At 42.5% G+C, this 22,171-nt stretch overlaps 1 protein-coding gene across 2 annotated transcripts in view; it reads right to left on the bottom strand.

The window, feature by feature from the left end:
* The window catches only part of LOC308104642 (H-2 class II histocompatibility antigen, E-S beta chain-like), a 99,114-nt gene that overhangs the window by 5,343 nt on the left and 71,600 nt on the right, over positions 1 to 22,171 (bottom strand). Inside the window, exon 3 of one of the 2 annotated variants that reach the window (XM_080455102.1) lies at positions 1,573 to 1,845. The exons of the other annotated variant lie outside the window; for it this stretch is intronic. Coding sequence (XP_080311228.1) covers positions 1,573 to 1,845 — 273 coding nt within the window. The remainder of the gene's footprint in view (positions 1 to 1,572; positions 1,846 to 22,171) is intronic. 2 annotated transcript variants of the gene reach the window in all.

The following is a 22,171-nucleotide window of genomic DNA, read 5'->3' on the forward strand; positions in this document are numbered from 1 at the left end:
ATTATATAACCGTCATAGGAAGTAGGAACATGTTATTATCATTAATAATTGTATATCATCCAAATGATCCAGAAAGCTGCAACACACTTGTTCTTCAACCAGCCAAAATGTTCACATTTCCCGGCTCTCCCCCGTTCTCCTCTCCCTCCATTGACCCTCCAGTTGCTGCCCTCACAGAGTACAAAACACTGATGTTGGCCTACAAACCAACCAAAGGTATAACACCTCCATATACCTGATCCAACCCTATACAACCTCTCACCCTCCACACGTCCTAGACTCTCCTCCTTTCCCTAAAACACCCTGGACAACGCTCCTCATGTCCTAGACTCTTCTCCCTTCTCTAAAACACCCTGGACAACGCTCCACACGTCCTAGACTCTTCTCTCTTCTCTAAAACACCCTGGACAAAGCTCCACACGTCCTAGACTCTTCTCCCTTCTCTAAAACACCCTGAACAACGCTACTCATGTCCTAGACTCTTCTCCTTTCCCTAAAACACCCTGGACAACGCTCCACACGTCCTAGACTCTTCTCCCTTCTCTAAAACACCCTGGACAACGCTCCACACGTGCTAGACTCTTCTCCCTTCTTGACCTAGCCTTGACGACCTTGCAGTCTTATTCAAAGGTTAAAATGTAATTTAGATCATTTAGATAGCATATTATGTAGACAGATGCCAGGTTCAACCTGGCATCCTATAATTTGGATAGTTTCAATGTACGTATTATTTATTTGTTTGATATTATACTGTTTAGACTGATGATAGGTTATTGGTTTACATATGATCCTAGATTACTATTTCTATGTATTTGATTTATTACCTCATGTTTACCTTGCTTACTGTAAATCTCTCTGGATTAAGAGCGTCTGATAAATGCCTACATTGTAAATTGTAACTGTAAATGTCAGTGTTTGGCCACCAGATGGCACCAGAGTACTGTAGAGTCTTCAGTTTTCTACAACGTAGAATGCATTTCTATAATATAATTTAAACATATTAAATAATTCACAGTTACACAGTGCTTTACATAAACAACAATAAACAAAGCAATATCATTGTATGAAAATGATATAGCTTAATAAACAAACAAAACAATACACATAATCCTGTAAAATATTGTGATTAAAAACATACAAAACAAACTAGTTAAGACAATAATTAAAATATAAAATCAGGTGGTGAAATGAAGTGTATAGAGGTGTGTTTTAGCCTGCATGGTTCTTTTTAACCATAATTTAAAAACATTAATCCTGGTGTCTTTGTTTTAGGGAGGTCATTATATGTAGGTGAAAACGCTCATAGCCTATAGATCTATGTTTCATTTATACTACTGTACGATGGTGACACCACATGTTGTGAGCTTGTAGATCTGCTATTTCCACTGCGTGTCAGCCTGTTACAGTATAAATCAAGAGGATCTGAAATGTTTCTCAGCAGATAAAGAAATATGTAATAATTATTATATGATCAATATTAACCCCATTAATCATCTCTGAATAGAATCATGTGATTTCATGTTATAGTTTATGAGGTGATGAGTGTTGAGTGCTGCTCTGAGATCAGCTCACCTCTCTTGTTCAGAGCAGAGGAGTAGTAGCTCTCAATGTTGGGTTTGCAGGTTGCCTCTCGGTTTGCTCTCATCGCAGCCAGTGCTCCAGGATCTTTATTGCTGCGCTCTGCGTTCTTCACACCAAGCTCAGTGTATCCAACAACCTGATCTACTCTACTGTCCCACCTGAGGAACTCATCACCATCGAAATTATGTGAGTATATGTACTGTATGTCCTTCAGCTCACTGGAGTTAAACACACAGCGGTGAGTCTCATAGTACACATATCCATCTGGAAGTAGTCGACAATGAAAAATGTCATTAATGTTCAGTTTTATTCATCTGTATAATATCAACACTAGGCTAACTGCCCCCCATCAGCCAAATATGTCTCTACATAAAGTCTACAATAGGTTCAGGATGTGAAATCTGGCATTACAATGTTTTAGGTTTTGTTTCTCTATGTGTCCAGTTGTCTAGTGCGGCTGAGTTAACAAGGACTCTGTCTGTCTATCTGTCTGTCTGTCTGTCTGTCTGTCTGTCTGTCTGTCTGTCTGTCTGTCCGTCCGTCCAGCTGTTGGACTCTATACTGTTAACCGGGCATAAACTGTATCCCCCCCCCCCCCCCCCCCCCCCGACCTGTGTTGCGGACCACATGCGTGCGCGACTCCTGCGCGAATGTTTTGTATTAATTAATTAATTAACCGACCATAAAACAACATTAAGAACACACTCTACCATCCTTCAGTGGTGGAAGAAGTACTCAAATGTTTTACTTAAGCTAAAGTGTCTGTCTGTCTGTCTGTCTGTCTGTCTGTCTGTCTGTCTGTCTGTCTGTCTGTCTGTCTGTCAGTCAGACCCCATCATGTATTTCCAGGATAACAGAGAAAACACTTGCAAAAAGGTTGTTATTCTGAGAGCGAAATGCCTCACAATATGAATACATTCTGATACGTTTTATTTTGATGGTAACTGTTGTATAATCGTATTATCTTGGATTTTGACATAATTCATGTCTTTATATTGAAAATCCTAATAAATAAGTAAAGGTGTGTGTGTGTGTGTGTGTGTGTGTGTGTGTGTGTGTGTGTGTGTGTGTGTGTGTGTGTGTGTTCAACCGTTTTAGTTAATAACTATTGTGTTAATAGTATTCATGTACCTTTCACTGGTGGTTTCTTCGAGAATGTGCGAACGGTGTCCAGCTGGGCTTTGCAGAACGCCTGATCATTCAAAGCTATATCATAAGCTCCTGTAATGGTCATATGATCTACAAACGGAGGCTGAGGCTCCACCGCCTTCCCTTTGTTGAAGTCTGCGTACACCAACACTTCACCATCCAGTCCCATCATCCACTCTTTATATGAGTCTTTAACTGTGTCTGAACAGCTATAGACTTTAATCTGCTCATGGAACACTGGAAATAAAACAAAGATGACGTTAAACAACAAACTTCTTCACAGTGACAATAACACATAATCATCATGTTAAACAATCATGTTTGGTTCTTATATGAAGTGAAAGGTTGGATATTAAAAGTAGCTTCCTGTCAAATGTTTTATTCACACTGATTCAATATTGTATATACAGGTAGTAAAAGGAGGGTGTGTGTGTGTGTGTGTGTGTGTGTGTGTGTGTGTGTGTGTGTGTGTGTGTGTGTGTGTGTGTGTGTGTGTGTGTGTGTGTGTGAGTGCGTGCGTGCGTGCGCATGTCATTTGTTTGTATTGTGCATTGTCCATATTTGGTTTTATATAATAACAGTAGATATAAATGTATATATTATATAATAACATAAATATAATGTACTTACTTCCTGGGATCGCTTTGACATGAAGTACAGAGGAGAGGATGAGGAGGGTGGCTGTAATCTTCATCATCACTGATCAAAACTGAACTGAATTCAATAGATGAGAATAAACAGATGAGAATAAACAGATCAGATCAAACAGATCAGAATAAACAGATGAGAATAAACGGATCAGGATAAACAGATGAGTATAAACGGATCAGAATAAACGGATCAGAATAAACCGATCGGAATAAACAGATGTTTACTGAAAGAGAAGTTCTGGAGTCTGAAAGAGAATGAAGGAGGACTCGTTCTTTAGTTCAGAAGAATCAGCCAATCAGATTAAAGATAAGATGTTACATCATCTGTTTCCAGAAAGACGACAGTCTGGATTATTGCACATAATCATATATGGTATATAGCTGCTGCTTATGCACCTTATGTCTCCTCATGTACATACTGTACCTTATGCACCTTATGTCTAACTTCATGTACATACTGTACCTTATGCACCTTATGTCTCCTCATGTACATACTGTACCTTATGCACCTTATGTCTCCTCATGTACATACTGTACATTATGCACCTTATGTCTCCTCATGTACATACTGTACCTTATGCACCTTATGTCTCCTCATGTACATACAGTATGTAAATATCTTTGTTTAATTCATCTTTTATTCTCTCCTTGCCCCCCCCCGTCTTCTTTTCTTTCTCTTTCTGAAAATAACTAAAACGATGGAGCTGCACAAAAAATAATTCCACCCACTTCTTCACACCTTTAACCTGTGATGTGACAATAAAGATGATTCTGATTCTGTTGAAGAGAAACACAAGAAAGAAAGAAAGTAAAATGTTATAATTAATTCAAAGCTTTCAGATGAGACATGATGGGAGGCTAAAGGTTAAAGTTCATCACTTCAGATTGAAGTGATTACAGATTATTTAAAATATTAATAAAATAAATAATGTTTCCCATGTAGTTGCTGTTGGAGGGCAACGGGTGGGGGGTTCCAATCCACACCAAACTTTACACAAACACTGTTCAGGTCTGGTAAGAGAATAGTCTCACCAAATAAACTGAATGTCACACATATGGTTCTACAGCAGTGTTACACAGTGTTTAACACTTCATATGGACAGAACTCAGAGACCATTGGATTGGAAGGCTGTGCAGTAAAAGTCTATTTAATCTATTCATTTACTTTTACTAATTTATAAGCTAAGGTATTCTCACACAAAGGAGTCACATTTGACCTCCTAACTCAACCACATCTTCTTGGTCAAAGGTCAAAGGTGACATCTTGGAGCATCAGAGTGGTTAAAGGTAGCCTGGGATCAAATACCATTTTCAGGTTTCTGGTCGGGTCTGGAGTGGAAATAACTTTACGTCATCAGGCGGCCGGAACCCACGACCGGAACCTCCAGCGCCGTGCGCCTCCAAAATGATTCCCCTAGTTTAAAACTTGTTTAGTTTGGTATAATCGTTTAGTTTCTTTTGGTATAATAATGGTTTGGTATGTTCATCTTTTATTCTAACTCGTAGCGTGACTAGCGAGACTAAACAAACTGATTCACATTATGTGGGGAACAAAAACAATGTGACACCAACCGGAACCAACCACCGGAACATGACTCCCCCCCCCCTTTTTTTATAACCGGATCACAGGGCTCAGTTTTAGAATGAATACCAGGCTTTCCTCCAACCTGCTCATCAGAAGCAGTTAGGGGTTCAGTGCCTTGCTCAAGGACACTTCAACATGAAGCCAGGAGGAGTCAGGAATCAAACCGGAAACCTCTGTTAACTGAACTCACAGACGCTCCTCTAATCCAAGCCTCATTACATCTCACTGATGGTGTGTGTGTGTGTGTGTGCGTGCGTGCGTGCGTGCGTGCGTGCGTGCGTGCGTGCGCAGCGTTGCTGGTAAAATGCTGTTCATGTTCATTAAACATCAATCCAAGCCTCATTACATCTCACTGCTGAATCTAATGTCTTTAAAAACACACTGGTCATGTGATCAAAGTGTCACATGAGAGGTGTGTGTGTGCGTGTGCGTGTGCGTGTGCGTGCGTGCGGTTGAACTCGCTACTGAAGCTTCTGACTGGAAACTCAAACTTGAATTTCACTTCCTGATTCACTCAGCAGCCAATCAGAATTATTCTTTTATTAATCATCACCAGTTACTAGAGAGACATAGTGTGTGTGTGTGTGTGTGTGTGTGTGTGTGTGTGTGTGGTGTTGAAGCTTCTCACTGGAAACTCCCCGAACATTAATTTCACTTCCTGATTCACTCAGAGAGAGAGAGAGAGAGAGAGAGAGAGAGAGAGAGAGAGAGAGAGAGAGAGAGAGAGAGAGAGAGAGAGAGAGAGAGAGAGAGAGAGATTGTTGTCACATGATCTAGAAGCTTCTATCAATTAAAGGGCAAGACCACTTTGGTAGAGGTTTGGGTTGTGTATTTACCTTGCCATGATGTAACTCCAAAGGTGGACAAGAAATCAAAAATAATTGCTCCATTGATTAGAAAGTGATCATTCAAAACAATGACAGTCCAATTGGACCTTATAGTTAATTACTCACAAAAGGTGTGTATACTACATCGTCTCTGTCGGGTAGAAACCTCATATGTCCAGAACTGTTACTTTTCAGGATTCAAATTCAAAAATATCAAAAGTAGCAGATCTACAAGGTCAAAACACGTCGCTTCGCGCCACGTTTCAAGCTTGTAGATCTGCTACTTTTGATGCTTTTGTGTGACGCTGCATGATCAAGTAGGGAGTTCATTTAGGAAAAAACTCACACAGTTAAGATATGGAGATAAGAGGTTTCTGCCCGACTACACATGTTAACCACAAATAGCTGATATACAAGCTCACGTGTGTTTTGTGTTTTCACTATTTTTTTATTTGTGAAATTTTTCCCCCTATGCTCTAAATAGGGACAGCAGGTAGAAAGTGGTTAATATAATGTATAGAGCAGTAACACACTGGAATAATAATAATAATAATAGTAATAAATATTATCTATTTTCTTTTTTTTATTGTCTATTTTCCTGACAGCAGGAAAGTGCAGAAAAATAGATTAGCCAAGTTTGTTTCTAAACTGGTGTAGAGCAACAGACTCAGACTAACATTGCACCTGATGATGATGATGGTGATCTGAAGGTGGAGCACAGGGCCAACACTAGGCAGAATGTAACTCCAGAAAGTGACCAGGTTCCAGTCAATGAGGCTGAAGAGAGTAGCCAACCACAGGCAGTTGAAGCTAAACCTGAGCCAAAAAGATACCCTTCTAGAGTGAGGAGGAAGCCAAGTTACACCAAAGTAACATAGATTATTGTTACAGAGTGACATGTAATGTACCTGTAACTTTCACAGGAGCCTTAAAGGGGAATTTTGGACTAAGGTTTTTTTTTTACCTTTTCTATGACGTTATATGTTAGGATGAATGGTACAGTAGAAACATTTCATAACTCCATCCTGAGTCCACCACAGCTTAAAACGTGCTTCAATAGGCCTTGTGTTAGATAGCGTATTTTAATAGCTTTTTTTTTTTTTAGATCTGACGTTCATAGTGACAGAACACTGTCCAAAAAAGAAAAAGAAAAAACCTAGAAGACTTAGGTTTTTTTTTTTTTCTTTTTTTTTACATAGTGTTCTGTCACTATGAACGTCAGATCTCACCAAAAAAAACTTTGAAAAAGCTATTAAAATACGCGATCTAGCGCAAGGCCTATTGGCGCACGTTTTAAGCTGTGGCGGACCCGGGATGGAGTTATGATGTTTTTCTACTGTACCATTCATCCTAAGATATCATAACGTCATAGAAAAGGTAAGAAAACCTTAGTCCAAAATTCCCCTTTAAGCTCAGATAACTCAAAAGAGTGGGTCTATGCGATGGATGAGGAAATGCAATCGATTAAAGAAAATAACACATTTACTCTAATAATCAACTTACCTGAGGGTAAGAAAGCAGTGGGGGGGTAGATGGGTTTATGCGATTAAGAACAACATTGATGGGTCTGAAAAATACAAGGCTAGGTATGTGGCTAAAGGGTACCGTACAGTCAAAAGATGGGAGTTGATTTTGAGGAGACATTTTCTCTTACAGCTAACTTGACTAGTATCAGAGTGTTGATGCAGAAAGCAGCAGGAAAACCTGATTTTGCACCAAATGGACGTTAAAACTGCCTACTTGAATGCACCAATAGACTGAAATTTGAAACACAGGTCACAACTCACCATAGGGAGCAAATTCGTACACTTAATTAATGCTTAATTAACACCTTATTAATGATTAACTCATACATTAATTTACCATGAATTCATCATTAATTGGAAGTCACTATGACTTAACCAAAGTTAACTTGTCATTAGTTAAGGGCCACACGTGGTGGGTTTGTAGATCTGCTTTCCCCCCCGGTGGCTTCTATGCCCAGGATGAGTGCTCATACAGTAGGTAGGTACGTAGGAGTAGTGAGGAGAGTCGCTCTCTAGTGGTGTTTGTTCCAAAACCTCCATGCGGTGCATTGCTGTGTGTTAGGGTGGCGGGGGTCTCCCAAGTTGGACTGGTTCACTGGACGGGCCCGGTGGTCCCAGGTGGGTCATGGTTTTTTCATCCTTAGTAAATCATTACTATTAATTAATTCATATTTACTCAACATTTAGTTCATAACTAGTTACTTGATTTCCACTTTTTTCTACTATTTTCTACATTGTTGCTTGCAGCGAAGCTCACAGTTTCACCAGGAACTGCACTTTTCTACTTTCATTTGTAAACACTGAGGAAAGCGGCTAAAACAAGGTAGGTTGTAGTGTTTTTACTCCAGTGACATCACTAGGGTAACTTTGAAGCACATCTTAAGTTGTATTTCAGAGTTATATGGCTGCTAAGGCTAATAGAGCATTTGCCTTGCTGTCGGGCAGAAACCTCTTATCTCCATATTCTAACTTTCATAAATTAACGCCCCACTTGATCATACTACAGCGTCACACAAAAGCATCAAAAGCTTGTAGATCTGCTACTTTTGATGCTTTTGAATTTGAATCCTGAAAAGTAACAGTTTTGGACATACGATATAAAGAAGAATATTTTGAGAGTGATTAAGTTACAGCTCTATATTGTGATAGTAATCATTGTATAGAGTGTTTGTTCAGTATCAGGGGTCTCCTCGTCTCTCCATCTCTTTAGTAAACAGAACATGTTCAGGTCAGGATACCAGTTTTATCCAATCAGAAGAGAAACTCCACAAAGATCATTTATCAGCTTCAATAATAAAGTGTTCCAGTTCCAAATGTGTCTATTTTTTTGTTTTTGTTTCATCACTTCCTATTTCACTTGTTTATCCTGTATCCTGTATGTTCTCTCTCTTGATTGGATAACAATGACATCCTGACATGAAAATGAACGTTCTGTTTACTAAAGAGCTGGAGAACAAACACTGGATGGCAATGATTAATATAGGAAATATAGGACTATTTAGCACTTATTTTAACAAAAACATATGACTTACAGGCCCTTTTATGCCTGTGTATGTACTATGTACGTACAGGTAGTCACTCACTGAAGCACGGCACTTTGCAGCATTTAGTTCATATATAAATGCATTTATTTAAGTTAATCATTTTGTCCTCATTCAAAGTTGAATTTCTTCCATTTCTATAAAACAGAGAACAGTTAGAAGCGCAGCGCTGTACAATCCAACAACAAAACTATGAACTGAGGCCAAATACACGGTGTATATCTGTGCAGATTCTACACACACTGACAGGTATATACAAACAATGTACACTTTTACATGTGATATCCCCCATGCCACAACATTCACAAACTCATTTTAATAATATTATTATTTGCTTTTGCTTATGAATTCAGTTTTCTGGCATGAAATGGCGATGGGACTTGGGTACTGCCTACGCTCACAAGCTGAACGAAGTCAAATACGAATGTGATCTGTCTCAAATGTCTCACCATGACTCAAACATCCTAGCATGATTCAAACATCCCACAAAGACTCAAACATCCCACAAAGACTCAAACATCCTAGCATGACTCAAACATCCTAGAAAGACTCAAACATCCTAGCATGACTCAAACATCATAGCATGACTCAAACATCCCACAAAGACTCAAACATCCCACAAAGACTCAAACATCCCACAAAGACTCAAATATCCTAGCATGACTCAAACATCCCACCAAGACTCAAATATCCTAGCATGACTCAAACACCTTTCCATACTAATAGTAACAGAGGGATAGTTGTACCCTACACAGGATGTTTTAAGATGGCGATGTTAAAAAGGTGATTTGAGGCATTCCACTTGTTAGCATAGTTGTTATAATCGATGGATAACTGATAACACTCCCCGAATTCAAACTAATCATCAGTTTAGAGATTCGTTCTCCCAAGCAGCTAAAATGGGATTCATAACTTTTGATTTGCACGCTACATAGTGTTTTCTACATATGACATTGGGCTTTTATTCATCCTGTCAAATACATCATCGCTGTCGGGCGGAAACATTGCATCGTCATACATCGCCTTCGTTCTGCCGTGCAAAAGTCGCCAAAACAGCCAAGCTCACTGCGCGGCTATTTTTACAACATTTTAAAAGCGAACGTGGTTGAGTCTGTCTGTGGAGTTCATACATATTGAACCAACGAAAGGTATTAAGAGCTTGTGACTAAATAACTACATTGAATCCATTGGAACACTAGGGGTGTGCCGATATATCGTCCCGCGATATATCGCGATACGTTTTCGTGACGATATGTATCGTTTTTTTTTTACAATAATAATAATCAGGCATGCAAACAGCCCCGAGGTGAAAAGGGTGACAACATGTTGTTTTTATCGTATCGTATCGAAATCGTATCGAAGTTGTGAGCCAAATATCGTATCGTATCGTTTGGTGAAATTAGTGTATCGGCACACCCCTAGAACAGTGTTTATCAACCTTTTTTGTGCCAAGGCACACCTGGCATAGCGAAAATATCCCAGGGCACACCTAGATATAAGGTATATATATATATATGTGTTACAGGGAAAATGGCATTCCAGGGAAATTGAAAGGGGTACGCTTGTTTTCATGCCCCTCATGCAATTCTGTAGAATCAACGCTAGAGGGCAATGCAAGCCAGACATGAGCCCCACACCACACACGCACGCATGCACAAACCAGCACGCACACACGCATGCGCACACGTGTGTACACACACACACACACACACACACACACACACACACACACACACACACACACACACACACTCCAGGGGGCGGGCCTGGCGGGCTATGTTAGTGCAGTGAGTGGCACTTGGGGCAAACACAGTCCCCACACAACATCATTTACGATTCTGTGCCTATCGGTACATAACTCGGACGGCGCTTAAGTCGACTAGCAGACCATCGGCCGGTCGTCGCGGGCACTCGCGCCTGGAGGCGCTCGGGCGCGACTCCTCGGCCTCAAGGTCTGCTAAGTCGGAGCGCCTTCCGTCATGGTCCAAAACTATACTTTATCAGCGAAAAAAAAGTAGTCCGCGGTTGTTTGAAAAAGTAATGTCCCAAGCTGGAGTCAAACCCCGGCTCCCAGTGGTAGTGGGTGGGGAGTCCAATGATTATCGAAGTGCGCCACTGAGGCTTGTACTAGTGGTGCAAAGTAACAAAGTAGATTTACTCAAGTACAATTTTGAGGTATTCGTACTTTACTTGAGTATTTCTCTCATATTATCCATTTTATTTTCAGCGTTCCCCTAGCGTAGCTTCCTGGTTAGTATGTTGTTGTTGTGGTCGTCGTCCTCGCATCAAAGCCCCGCCTCGCAGCACCGCCCCGTGCCTATAAAACAAGCGCTCCCCTGTCAATTTCCCTGGAATGCCATTTTCCCTGTGACATATATACATACACATACATACACACATAATATGTGTGTGTGTATACACACACACACACACACACACACACACACACACACACACACACACAGAGAGAGAGAGAGATAGATATTATTGGGCAGAAACCTTGACCATTACAAATATATAAATATTTGGCCTACAAATATATAAACTTGGGTCAGTGCAATGAATGGAGGAGTCTGAAAACCTTCCCAGAGTAAAACTTCTTTGGTAAGTATATTTGGTACCCAATATACTTCTAATATCTGATAATAATATCTAATAATCTGATCCTGATAGCATTATTGCGGACGCATGCGCTGTTGCCCACTACAGACGAACACCAAAACTCTCACCCCAAAACAGTCACCCCCGGGGAAATCCGGTGATATTCACCTGGTACTCCTAAACGTAACCTCATTAAACTATGCCTAAACCTAACCTTATTCCTAAACGTAACCTCAGTAAAACTAATAATATGGCTAACCGTAAACTTATTTCTAACCTTATCCTCAGTAAAACAAATACAGGAATACAAGAACCGCTGGTCCGCGAAAATAAATGGGGGCGATCGTGTTTTGGGGCGAGTTTTCCGGTTTTCGACGGCACCACGGCTTGAAGTTGGAAGAGATTCTCTCCGTGGAGGAGTAATTAAACATCACAAACTACACGAATTACGTTGACACAAACACACTGGAGTGATTTAGAAGCACTTTATAAGAAAACTAACATATAGTGTTTTATTGTTGGACATTCATCATGGCAGGTTATAACATGGGCTTTTGGGACAGGACAGCCCCTCTTAGCAGGTATGACGTCCAGGTCCGCCGTATCGACCCGTTCCGACCCACTTAGTAATACTGAGTGCCAAAGCATGTAGGCTACCCTGTGCCCTTTTTATACAGTATCTACCAGGTAGGACAACATATTTGCATTCCTATGGGTGATGGTCGCTACACTGAATGGACTCGGGCGTGGCTGTGTGTGAAACGGATGATGGCCGTATCGATTGACGGACGATCGCCGCTATTGTTCTCGAGAGGCTGGGTTCACACCTTCTTCAAACGGCGCGGCACACCTCAGCAGTAGCCCCGGCCCAAAATTGGGACGTTTGCCAGGGTTGATAAACACTGCCCTAGAACACAGGTTTTTTTTTTTCATTTTCGTCAGGGTTTTGGACATGCAAGGTTTCCACCAGACAGCGATGACTTGATACTAGATGGGTGTCGAAGGCAACATCCCCTGGTCCAACCTCCAACCTCCAGGCTCAGTTCACATCATGTTCAGTCAGATGGAGGAGACTTGTAGAAGTGTGTGGCAGTCTAGGGCGGGTTCAAAATTTCCGGTGAAAAGTTCCGCCGGATCCTATTGGTTCACCGATCTGTCCGTCAGCCCCCGCCCCTCCCCAATGTGCAGCATTGAGAGCCGTGACGTCACAACATTTGGGGCGACGCCCACTGCACTCCATAGACATATAAAGGTAGACGTCTCCTTCGGCTCTGAGGCGTTGGTATCTCGGGCGCCATTTTAGAGAAGGCAAGCTTCCGCGTGGGTCACAGAAGGGGGCGTTCGGTAGGCCAATCAGAGGCAGGTGGGGGCGGGTCTTTTCGTAAGAGGCAGCCGCGCAGCAAAAGTCAGTTAGACACGCTGTGATTGGCCAGTAGTCAACGCGCTGTGAGCGCTGTGATTGGCCAGTCTACTTTGAGTGTGTGTCCCCCAATGCACCGCATGGAAGTTTTGGAACAAACACCACTGAGTGAGTGTCAGCTTTCCTCCTCTAAAATGGCGGCCACGATACCAGTTGCTCCAACGAACTGCAGAGGCCAATGAGGTATCTAGGTTTCTATATCTATGCTGCACTCTGGTTGGTTGGGGAAATGAAAGGAGACTCCTTTAAAGGTTTTGATGAAATGACATCAATTTTCATTTTTTCCCTGTTTTTTCATATTTGTTTTATGACCTCAATTACACCCAAAAAGAAATAACTTTGAACATTCAGTGGATTTTCTGAATAATTAGGCTAAGAAAAGTGCTGCGATTGGCCCCTGGACTTTGATGTCATAGTCCATTAATCCCGCCCCCTCTCTCTCGTGAAACCTTTAACTCTGACAGTATACAAATGGAACCAAATGGACCCTCATTTGTATACCGTCAGAGTTACAGACCTGTAAGGGTCAATTTAGACCCTCCCCTCAAGGAACCCTTAGAGTCCCTGGCCTGGACCCCACTTTGAGTTTGAGAACCATTGCTCTAATCATTAGAGGTACCACACAGACTTCTACAAGTCTCCTCCCACTTCTACAAGTCTCCTCCCATTTCCGTCTTCCTCCTGGTGACGAGACAGGAAGGAACTTTGGCACGTTGTGCTACTATAGAACATGTAAACACTTTATCATCCAAATTAAAACAGAATGCATCTTTAATTGTCACCGTTTTCTCTCCTCAATTCATATAAAATATAAAATAAAAACAGCAAACGTTTCATCCTCACATATAGGTAAGACTTAATTTAAAAAGAAAAAAAGGCTTCCAAACAATGCATTTGACCCATCGATGCAGACAGCAATAATGCTATATGATTAATACATTACATGTTCTACTGCCTCTCCTCTCTTGTTCAGCGGCGTTAAACACACCATCCTCCACAGGGGGGCGCTAACCAAAACCAGGGCCAAATTAACACAATGTATTAATAGCACATGATTTTTTTAAACAAGAACTGGCTTATTTCAAACTATGACCCGGTTAGTTGGCAAATAAACATTGATGGCGGCATACTGAAACAGAATGATGATATTTTGGTTGATATTAATGTGTCCTGTATGACCCATGTGGCCATGTTTGGTCCTGTAGTGGAAAAAAAAACTAACTTATTGTTTTCTAACTAAATCTGAAGCTTTGTTCAGGCTGCAGCAAAATCACATTTGTTTCTCAAATCTGATCTTTAGGACTGACTGTTATTTACAAAGTGATCAGACCGGATTATTGTATTCAGTTGCTGTCGTCAACGTTTAACGACATAGGCGTGGCTAATGCTTAACTTATACTCTATCCAGGGGTCTTCAACGTTTTTCAGCGCAAGGACCCCCTATAGCTGAGAGAGAGAGAGAGAGAGAGAGAGAGAGAGAGATGAAGCAGGGACCCCCTATAGCTGAGAGAGAGAGAGAGAGAGAGAGAGAGAGAGATGAAGCAGGGACCCCCTATAGCTGAGAGAGAGAGATGAAGCAAGGACCCCCTATAGCTGAGAGAGAGAGATGAAGCAAGGACCCCCTATAGCTGAGAGAGAGAGAGAGAGAGAGAGAGAGAGATGAAGCAGGGACCCCCCACTACATTGCATACAATTGTGTTGCAGATTCAACTTTTTTCATAGATTTCATAGATAGATTCATTGACTATCATCAGTGTTGTGTAAATTAATGCTTCTTTTGTTAATTTCAGACATTTAACCACTTAAACCTTCAAGACATAGTACTTGATTTGCTCCTTTCCCCCCCCGTACACCAAACCTCTTTGCCGAAAATAGCCGATCTACAAGCTCACAACGCAGCTTGTAGATCGGCTATTTTCGGCTAACGTTCCTCAGAATAGAGATGCTATATAGGGTTCAAGTGGTTAATGTAAAAAAAGAAAAAATACCCCCTGGAGTAACTGAGGACCCCCTAGGGGTCCCCGACCCCCCTGTTGAAGACCCCTGCTCTATCGTACAGCGGTTCATCGTTCCCCAAAAACAGCTCAGCTCGTAGGTCGGCGAGTTACACCATCGCTTGATGAATTATAAACCAGTATAAACCAGTATAAACCAGTATAAACCAGGCTTCAGTGTCAAGAGTGTCCAGACTGAGAGACGGCTTTAGAAATCAGGTTGGAATCCAATTTTAATTTAACTCTGAGAGTGTACAAATGGAACCAAATGGACCCATTTGTACACTCTCAGAGTTAAATTAACGTTGATTTTACTATATAAATTGGGGTCCCAGAGATGCCAGTTGATAGAAATAGAAATGCCATTAAATGGGGGTCCGTAGCCTAATCAATGCATGTCAAACTGGGGGTCCTTGAAATTAAAATGGTTGAGAATCACTGCTAGAGCCGTAAAAAAAAATGGCATTCGCAGGAAAATAGTCGATCTACAAGCTCACAACGCGAGCTTGTAGATCGGCTATTTTCGGCGAAGAGATTTGCCAATCAAGTATAGAGGGTTTAAGAGGTTAAAAAGCACCGACGCTGATCAAAGGAACATGTGCATTCTTTGTATGATTGCTGATAAAGAGATTATGTCAGAGATAGATGTCAGTACTGCCATGTGGTCTCTGTGTACAACAACGCATACGGTACATTACAGACAAACCAATGGAAATCACAAAGAAAGAATATGAGCTGCTGTCTACGTCACAATAAAACTATATGGAACAATTTCCATGTACTGTATTTGGCCATGTGTATTATGTGCATATATGTAGGTTATTATAGTTAAATTAAATTAAATAAAAACAAGGCTGTACAAAAAAACAATAACTAACTGTATAGTTTTAGGCAATATTTCATACGTCAGGGTAGTATTTTGCTTGGATATGAAATTTGGCTTTCTTAGCTATGACTGAAAATATATTTTTGTGTTTTGTTTTTTAATGACAATACTTTATTACCGTTTTGAATCTTGACCCTGACAAATACCCCATTTTACAACAAATTCAAAACTAAGCCTTTAAAAAAAATGAAATAATAATACTCTAAACCCACATTAAAACAAATTTAAACTAATTGAAATAAAAAATGAAAAATGTTAAACTATAACAACCTTGGTATGTGCATGTATTTGAGTGCATGTATGTATGCAGTAATGCCAATTCATTTAACTCTCCCCCAAAGCTAAATTCACTCTTGAATTTACACTCAAGACCTTACTGTCAGTTAAACCATGAGAAAAAGTGCAATATCCAGACCTAAAGCAGTAATACCAATAGAACCAGGATGATAGTCAGTACATTCAGGACATACATTAATACCAGGTATTAGTCTGAAACAGTGGTTCTCAAACCTTTTTTTTAAACTTCAAGGACCCCCATAACTCTAAGAGTACAAGAACCAAATGGACCCAATTTTGTACACTCTCAGAGTTACTGACCTGTAAGGTCACTTTTTGCACACTAAATACTATAATATAACCAGCGGTGGAAAGTAACTAAGTACTTGTACTCAAGTACTGTACTTAAGTATAATTCTGAGGTACTTTACTGTAGTATTTCCAATTTTCAGTACTTTTACTTCTACTCCACTACATCTCAGAGGCAAATTTTTTACTTTTACTCCACTACAATTATTTGAAAACTTTTAGTTACTAGTTACTTTGAAGATTTTGATTTAACCACTTCAGCCCCATTTATTTTGGCCATTTGAAAATAGCAGATCTACAAGCTCACAATGCGACACATTGTGAGCTTGTAGATCGGCTATTTTCAAAATATTTCAATACATTTGAAAACTTGAAATGAGACATTCTGCATAGCGAGTACTTTTACTTTTGGTACTTTCTAAGTACATTTTCATACCAATACTTTTTGTACTTTTACTCAAGTCAATTTTGAATTCCGGATTTTAACTTGTAACAGAGTATTTCTATACACTGCAGTATTGATACTTTTACTTAAAAGTAAAAAAAAAAGATACTTTTTGGACCACTGCTAAATAGTATAATATACCTTACTATATTTAAGAGCATTTAAGAGCCCCCTCAAGGACCCCGGAGGGTCCCTGGACCCCACTTTGAGAACCTCTGTTCTGAAACCAGGATGAAGAACTTCCAGTGGAGACAACATACCATAATAACCGGCACAATGCTATGTGATGATATACCTAATACTGTATCCATTATATTCATATCTTTTTAATCAAAAACACTTGTGAGATCAGGGCATTTCACAGCAGTGTTCAACCCTCTGAACAGGCTGCTGTTAAACTAAAGATAAGACTCTCTAGATCAGGGGTCTGCAACGTTTTCAGCCCAAGGACCCCCTAGCTGAGAAAGAGATGAAGCAGGGACCCCCTCTATATTGTATAAAATTGTGTTTTAGATTCAACTTTTTTTGTTTACGTTTACTGTTCTTTTTTCCCTCTACACCTAGACCTCTTTGCCAAAAATAGCCGATCTACAAGCTCACAACGCCTCGCCAGCGCGAGGCGTTGTGAGCTTGTAGATCGGCTATTTTTGGCTTAAGTTCTCCTCAGAAAAGGGATGCTAGTGTTCAGATGGTTAAGGTAAAAAAAAAAATCATACCAAACTAAGATTTGGCGGACCCCCTGTAGCAACTCTGAGGACCCCCTAGGGGTCCCGGACCCCCTGTTGAAGACCCCTGCTCTAGATCACTGGTTCTCAATGTGGAGTCTGGGGGACCCCCAGGGGTTCTTGGGGGGTCCCAGGGGGTCCCCAGCAAAAGCTCCCTGGGGGGCTTTTTTGGTGTTATCCTTTTTAGCACAACCTTGGACTGTACTTACTGTACTGTTAAGAAACGTGTTAATAAAGTATTCATATCAAATCAATCAGTCAGTCAATGGGGGTCTGCGGGCCAAATACAATCATGTGGGGGTCCTAGACATGAAAATGCTTGAGAACCACTGATCTAGACCCTCAAACTGTGACAGTGTTTTAAGGTTTCATTTACAAAGGAAGCTTTGGTCTTTTGAAACATTTCACTCTTCCCTTCTGGCTAAAAAAGAAACAATGTTTTATACCATTTCAGTTCAAGTTCTCAGAGGACTTCACGTTATTCATTCGTTTATTATTATATTTCTTATTATTATTCCCGGAGCATTTTGGTGCCATGTGGTCCAAAACCACATGACAGGAAAATCTTCGGCAAATATACTTTTCGGGGCGAAATATATTTAGCGTAGAGCGAAAACAGGAGGGGCTCTAGTGTGGACCCCTGGGGGACTCCGGTTAATACTCTTTCTCAGGCTTTTTTTCCCCAGGCCCCAAGTTCTGGGTAAAAACATTGATTGGCACAGGCGCAGCCATAACTTAAATGACATTATTTTTTAATTACTCATAGAATGGAATCCCTGGAACGTCTTTGGGACCAAAGGGTTGGAACGTTTTCTCTGGCGAGCGGTTTACCTTCTGCAATATAGGCTCTATGCACAGCACCCATATTGGAAAGAAATTGGGCCTCTTCCTTACTGTTACCAATGATACTAATGAAGGCTCTGTTCCATTCTGGTCAAACACAATCAAGGGGAGTTGATGTTGTGCATGTTGTTGGCTCACTGGAAACACTCTGCTACACCAGTGGGTCTCAAAGTGTGGTCCAGGGACCCTCATAGTTCCTTGAAGGGTTTCCAAATGCCCTCTTATGAGTGTGTATTACGGGTCCATTTGGTTCCATTTGTACACTCTCAGAGTTACGGGGGTTCTTGAAATTAATAAGTGTGAGAACCACTGTGCCACACTAAATGGAACAGAGCCTTAATTAGTATAATTGGTAAGCCTTGGTAAGACCTGCCAATTTCTTTCCAATATGGCCGCTGTACACAGAGCCTATTCTCCCTCACGGGTCACCAGATATTTCCACTGCGGTGACGTCGACAGCTGCTTCTACCGGGCCTATAATCACCTGGCCAATGATGGCTGGGCGTGTGTGTGTGGCTATTAAAGGGCTTTTCACAAGGGAAGCGACTGTAATTCATTTGAATGCGTTTTAAACCAGTGGTTCTCAAACTGTGGGGGGGGGGGGGGGGTCCCCAGATGATTAGCTTAATTAATGTGTAACATTGTTTTCTCACTCAGCAGTAAACGAACCAACATACAGTATTAGTGTATACAGGCTATCTGCACCTGTCACCAAAGTGACATTCTAAGATATTTTTAATACCTCTAAAAATTTTATAAAAATAAAAAATAAAACACCCCTTGAGCCTGCGAGAGCGGGGGCGGAAGATGGCTCATCGGCAGACAACCCGGTAACGAACACAGGAACGGAAAAGACTACGAGATTGATGACCAGTATAACGAACACAGGAACGGAAAAGACCACGAGTATACCCGAGGCTTCGACAGCTAAAGCAGGACACACGCTCCAGAACTGCATATGTGGCTGGACAAAGGTTACCTCCACCCATGGCCTGAAGATACACCAGGGCAAGAAAGGGTGCCTAAAGAAGGGTCAACAGGGAAATCGCATCGACAGCTACTTTTTGAGAAGCAGGTCGAGTCAGTCGACTGAAGTTCAGCAGCAGGACACACACCACAGTCTGCAGGACATCAACACCCCTGCCCCAGAGGAGGAGGAGGAGGAAGGCACAGGAGAACAACCTGAATCCAACACATCACGACCACCGGCAGAGAAGAAGATCCAGGGGTGAAGGCCATTAGTAAAGTGGCCAAAGTCCTGCGACAAGACGCTGTGGAAGGAGGTCAACACTGATCTCTGCAACATCCTAGAAGGGATCAAAGGGACCACCATGAAGAAGTTGGAGAGAATGGGCAACCTAATCTATGCCTATGGAGCGGAGCGGTTCGGAGTGGCCGAAAGCAAACAATCTACTCCGTCAATTCCCACCAAGTCCAGAAGGCAGACAGAAATAGACCGACTTGTCAAGGAGAGAAGGCAGCTGAAGAAGCAATGGAGGAAGGCCACAGAGGAGGAGAAGGAAGGAATAAACGTGCTGCAGGAAGAGATTCAGAGCAGGCTTGCATCACTGAGGAGGGCTGAAAACCTCCTGAAGAAGCGCAGAAGGAAGGAGCATACAAGAACACGCTTCTATAAAGATCCTTTCAAATTTGTGAAGAGTCTCTTCACAAAGGAGAAGAGCGGAAGTCTCTCAGTGTCAAAGGCCACTCTGGAAGAACATCTGAAAAAGTCCTGCACAGATGACCGACACCAGGAAGAGGTTTCACTCCCATCTGACATGCCACCAGTTAATCCACCAGAGCACGAACTAGATATTAGTCCACCCAGATGGAGCGAAGTAGACAAAACCGTGCACAGAGCAAGGGCCGCATCAGCTCCAGGTCCCAACGGAGTTCCATACAGGCTCTACAAAAATGCACCGGATGTCCTGCGATTCCTCTGGAAGCTGATGAAAGTCGTGTGGCAGAAGAAGGAGATACCAACATCCTGGCGGAGAGCCGGATGGATCCTGATCCCTAAGGAAAAGGACTCCTCAGAAATCGGCCAGTTCCGCCAGATCAGCCTTCTAAATGTCGAGGGAAAAATCTTCTTCAGTGTGGTCGCGCACAGACTGGCGGGATACCTACAGAGAAACAACCTGATTGACACGTCAATCCAGAAAGCAGGTATCTCAGGCTTCTCAGGGTGTGTGGAACACGCCAGTGTGATCTGGCATCAGATCCAGGTCGCCAAGAGGGAGAAAACAGACCTCCACGTGGTGTTCCTGGACCTCGCCAACGCTTTTGGCTCAGTTCCTCACAACCTCCTGTGGACAGCCTTCAACTACTTCAGGGTCCCACCAGCTCTCACATCACTTGTCAAGGCCTACTTCCAGGATGTCCAGCTCTGCGTGACAACAACAGAGTTTACTACATCATGGCAGCATATGGAAGTGGGAATCATGGCCGGCTGCACCATCTCCCCACTAGCCTTCACCCTGGCCATGGAGGTCATCATCAGGGCCTCTCGATGGGTGGTTGGAGGACAGCGAATAAAACCTGGGCTGAGGCTGCCGCCCATTAGAGCCTACATGGACGACCTCACAACACTCACCATGACCAAGGCTTGCACTGTACGGCTACTGGGAAAGCTCCAGGAAAACATTGAGCTGGCTCGCATGAAGATCAAGCCGTCCAAGTCCAGAAGCATCTCCATTGTCAAGGGGAAGCTGGTAGACCACCGCTTCCACATTGGCGAGGAACCCATTCCAACGGTCACCGAGAAGCCTGTGAAAAGCCTAGGTCGCTGGTATGACGCCTCCCTCAAAGACAAAGAGCAAGTAGAGCAGCTCAGGAAGGAGGTAGCCAACGGCCTGGAAAACATCGATAAAACCCTGCTTCCTGGCAAGCTGAAACTCTGGTGCATGCAGTACGGTCTACTTCCTCGTCTCCTGTGGCCACTAACACTCTATGAAGTCCCGCTCTCAAAGGTGGAAAAGCTGGAGAGACTGGTCAACTCATATGTAAGGAAGTGGCTCGGCCTTCCCAGGTGCCTCAGCAGCATTGGGCTCTACGGAAAAGGGATGTTACACCTACCCATTTCCAGTCTGGCAGAGGAGTACAAGTGCGCCAAAGTGAGACTGGAGATGATGCTCCTGGATTCGAACGATCCATTTGTAGCCCAAGCTGCCCCCATCCTGGTCACTGGGAGGAAGTGGACCCCATTGGTCGCAACTGAGCAGGCAAAGGCAGCACTCAGACACAGGGACATCGTGGGCCGAGTACAAGAGGGGAGGAGTGGTCTCGGCCTTGGGGCCAGTACACCGGCCTGGAGCAAGGCCAACCCATCTCAGAGACGCAAGCTGGTGGTCCAGGAGGTACGTCAGGAAGAGGAAGCAGGAAGGCGCGCAAAGGCTGTTGCGCAGGCAAAGCAAGGGCAGTGGATGACATGGGAAGGAGTGGAGAAGAGGAAGATCTCCTGGAAAGATCTGTGGGAGATGGAGGCATTCAGGGCGAGCTTCACCATCAGGGCTGCCTACGACGTCTTACCTTCTCCTGTCAACCTAAGCCAGTGGTATGGCGAAGACCCCACGTGCCCTCTATGTCCAAGTCCAGCAACACTGAAGCACATCTTAGTGGGATGCAAGACCAGCCTCACCCAAGGTCGTTACACCTGGCGGCACAACCAGGTGCTAAAGTGTCTTGCAGCAGTGCTGGAAAGTCGCCGGACAAGCGTGAACTCCCTTCCTCCCCCGTCAACCCGTTGGCAGCCAACACCATTTGTTCGGGAGGGCAAGGGTAAAGCAAGCAGCACCACCGCAAAACCAAACACTG

Source organism: Gymnoscopelus braueri, assembly GCF_963280865.1.
Source record: "Gymnoscopelus braueri genome assembly, chromosome: 1".
Taxonomy (NCBI): Eukaryota; Metazoa; Chordata; class Actinopteri; order Myctophiformes; family Myctophidae; genus Gymnoscopelus; species Gymnoscopelus braueri.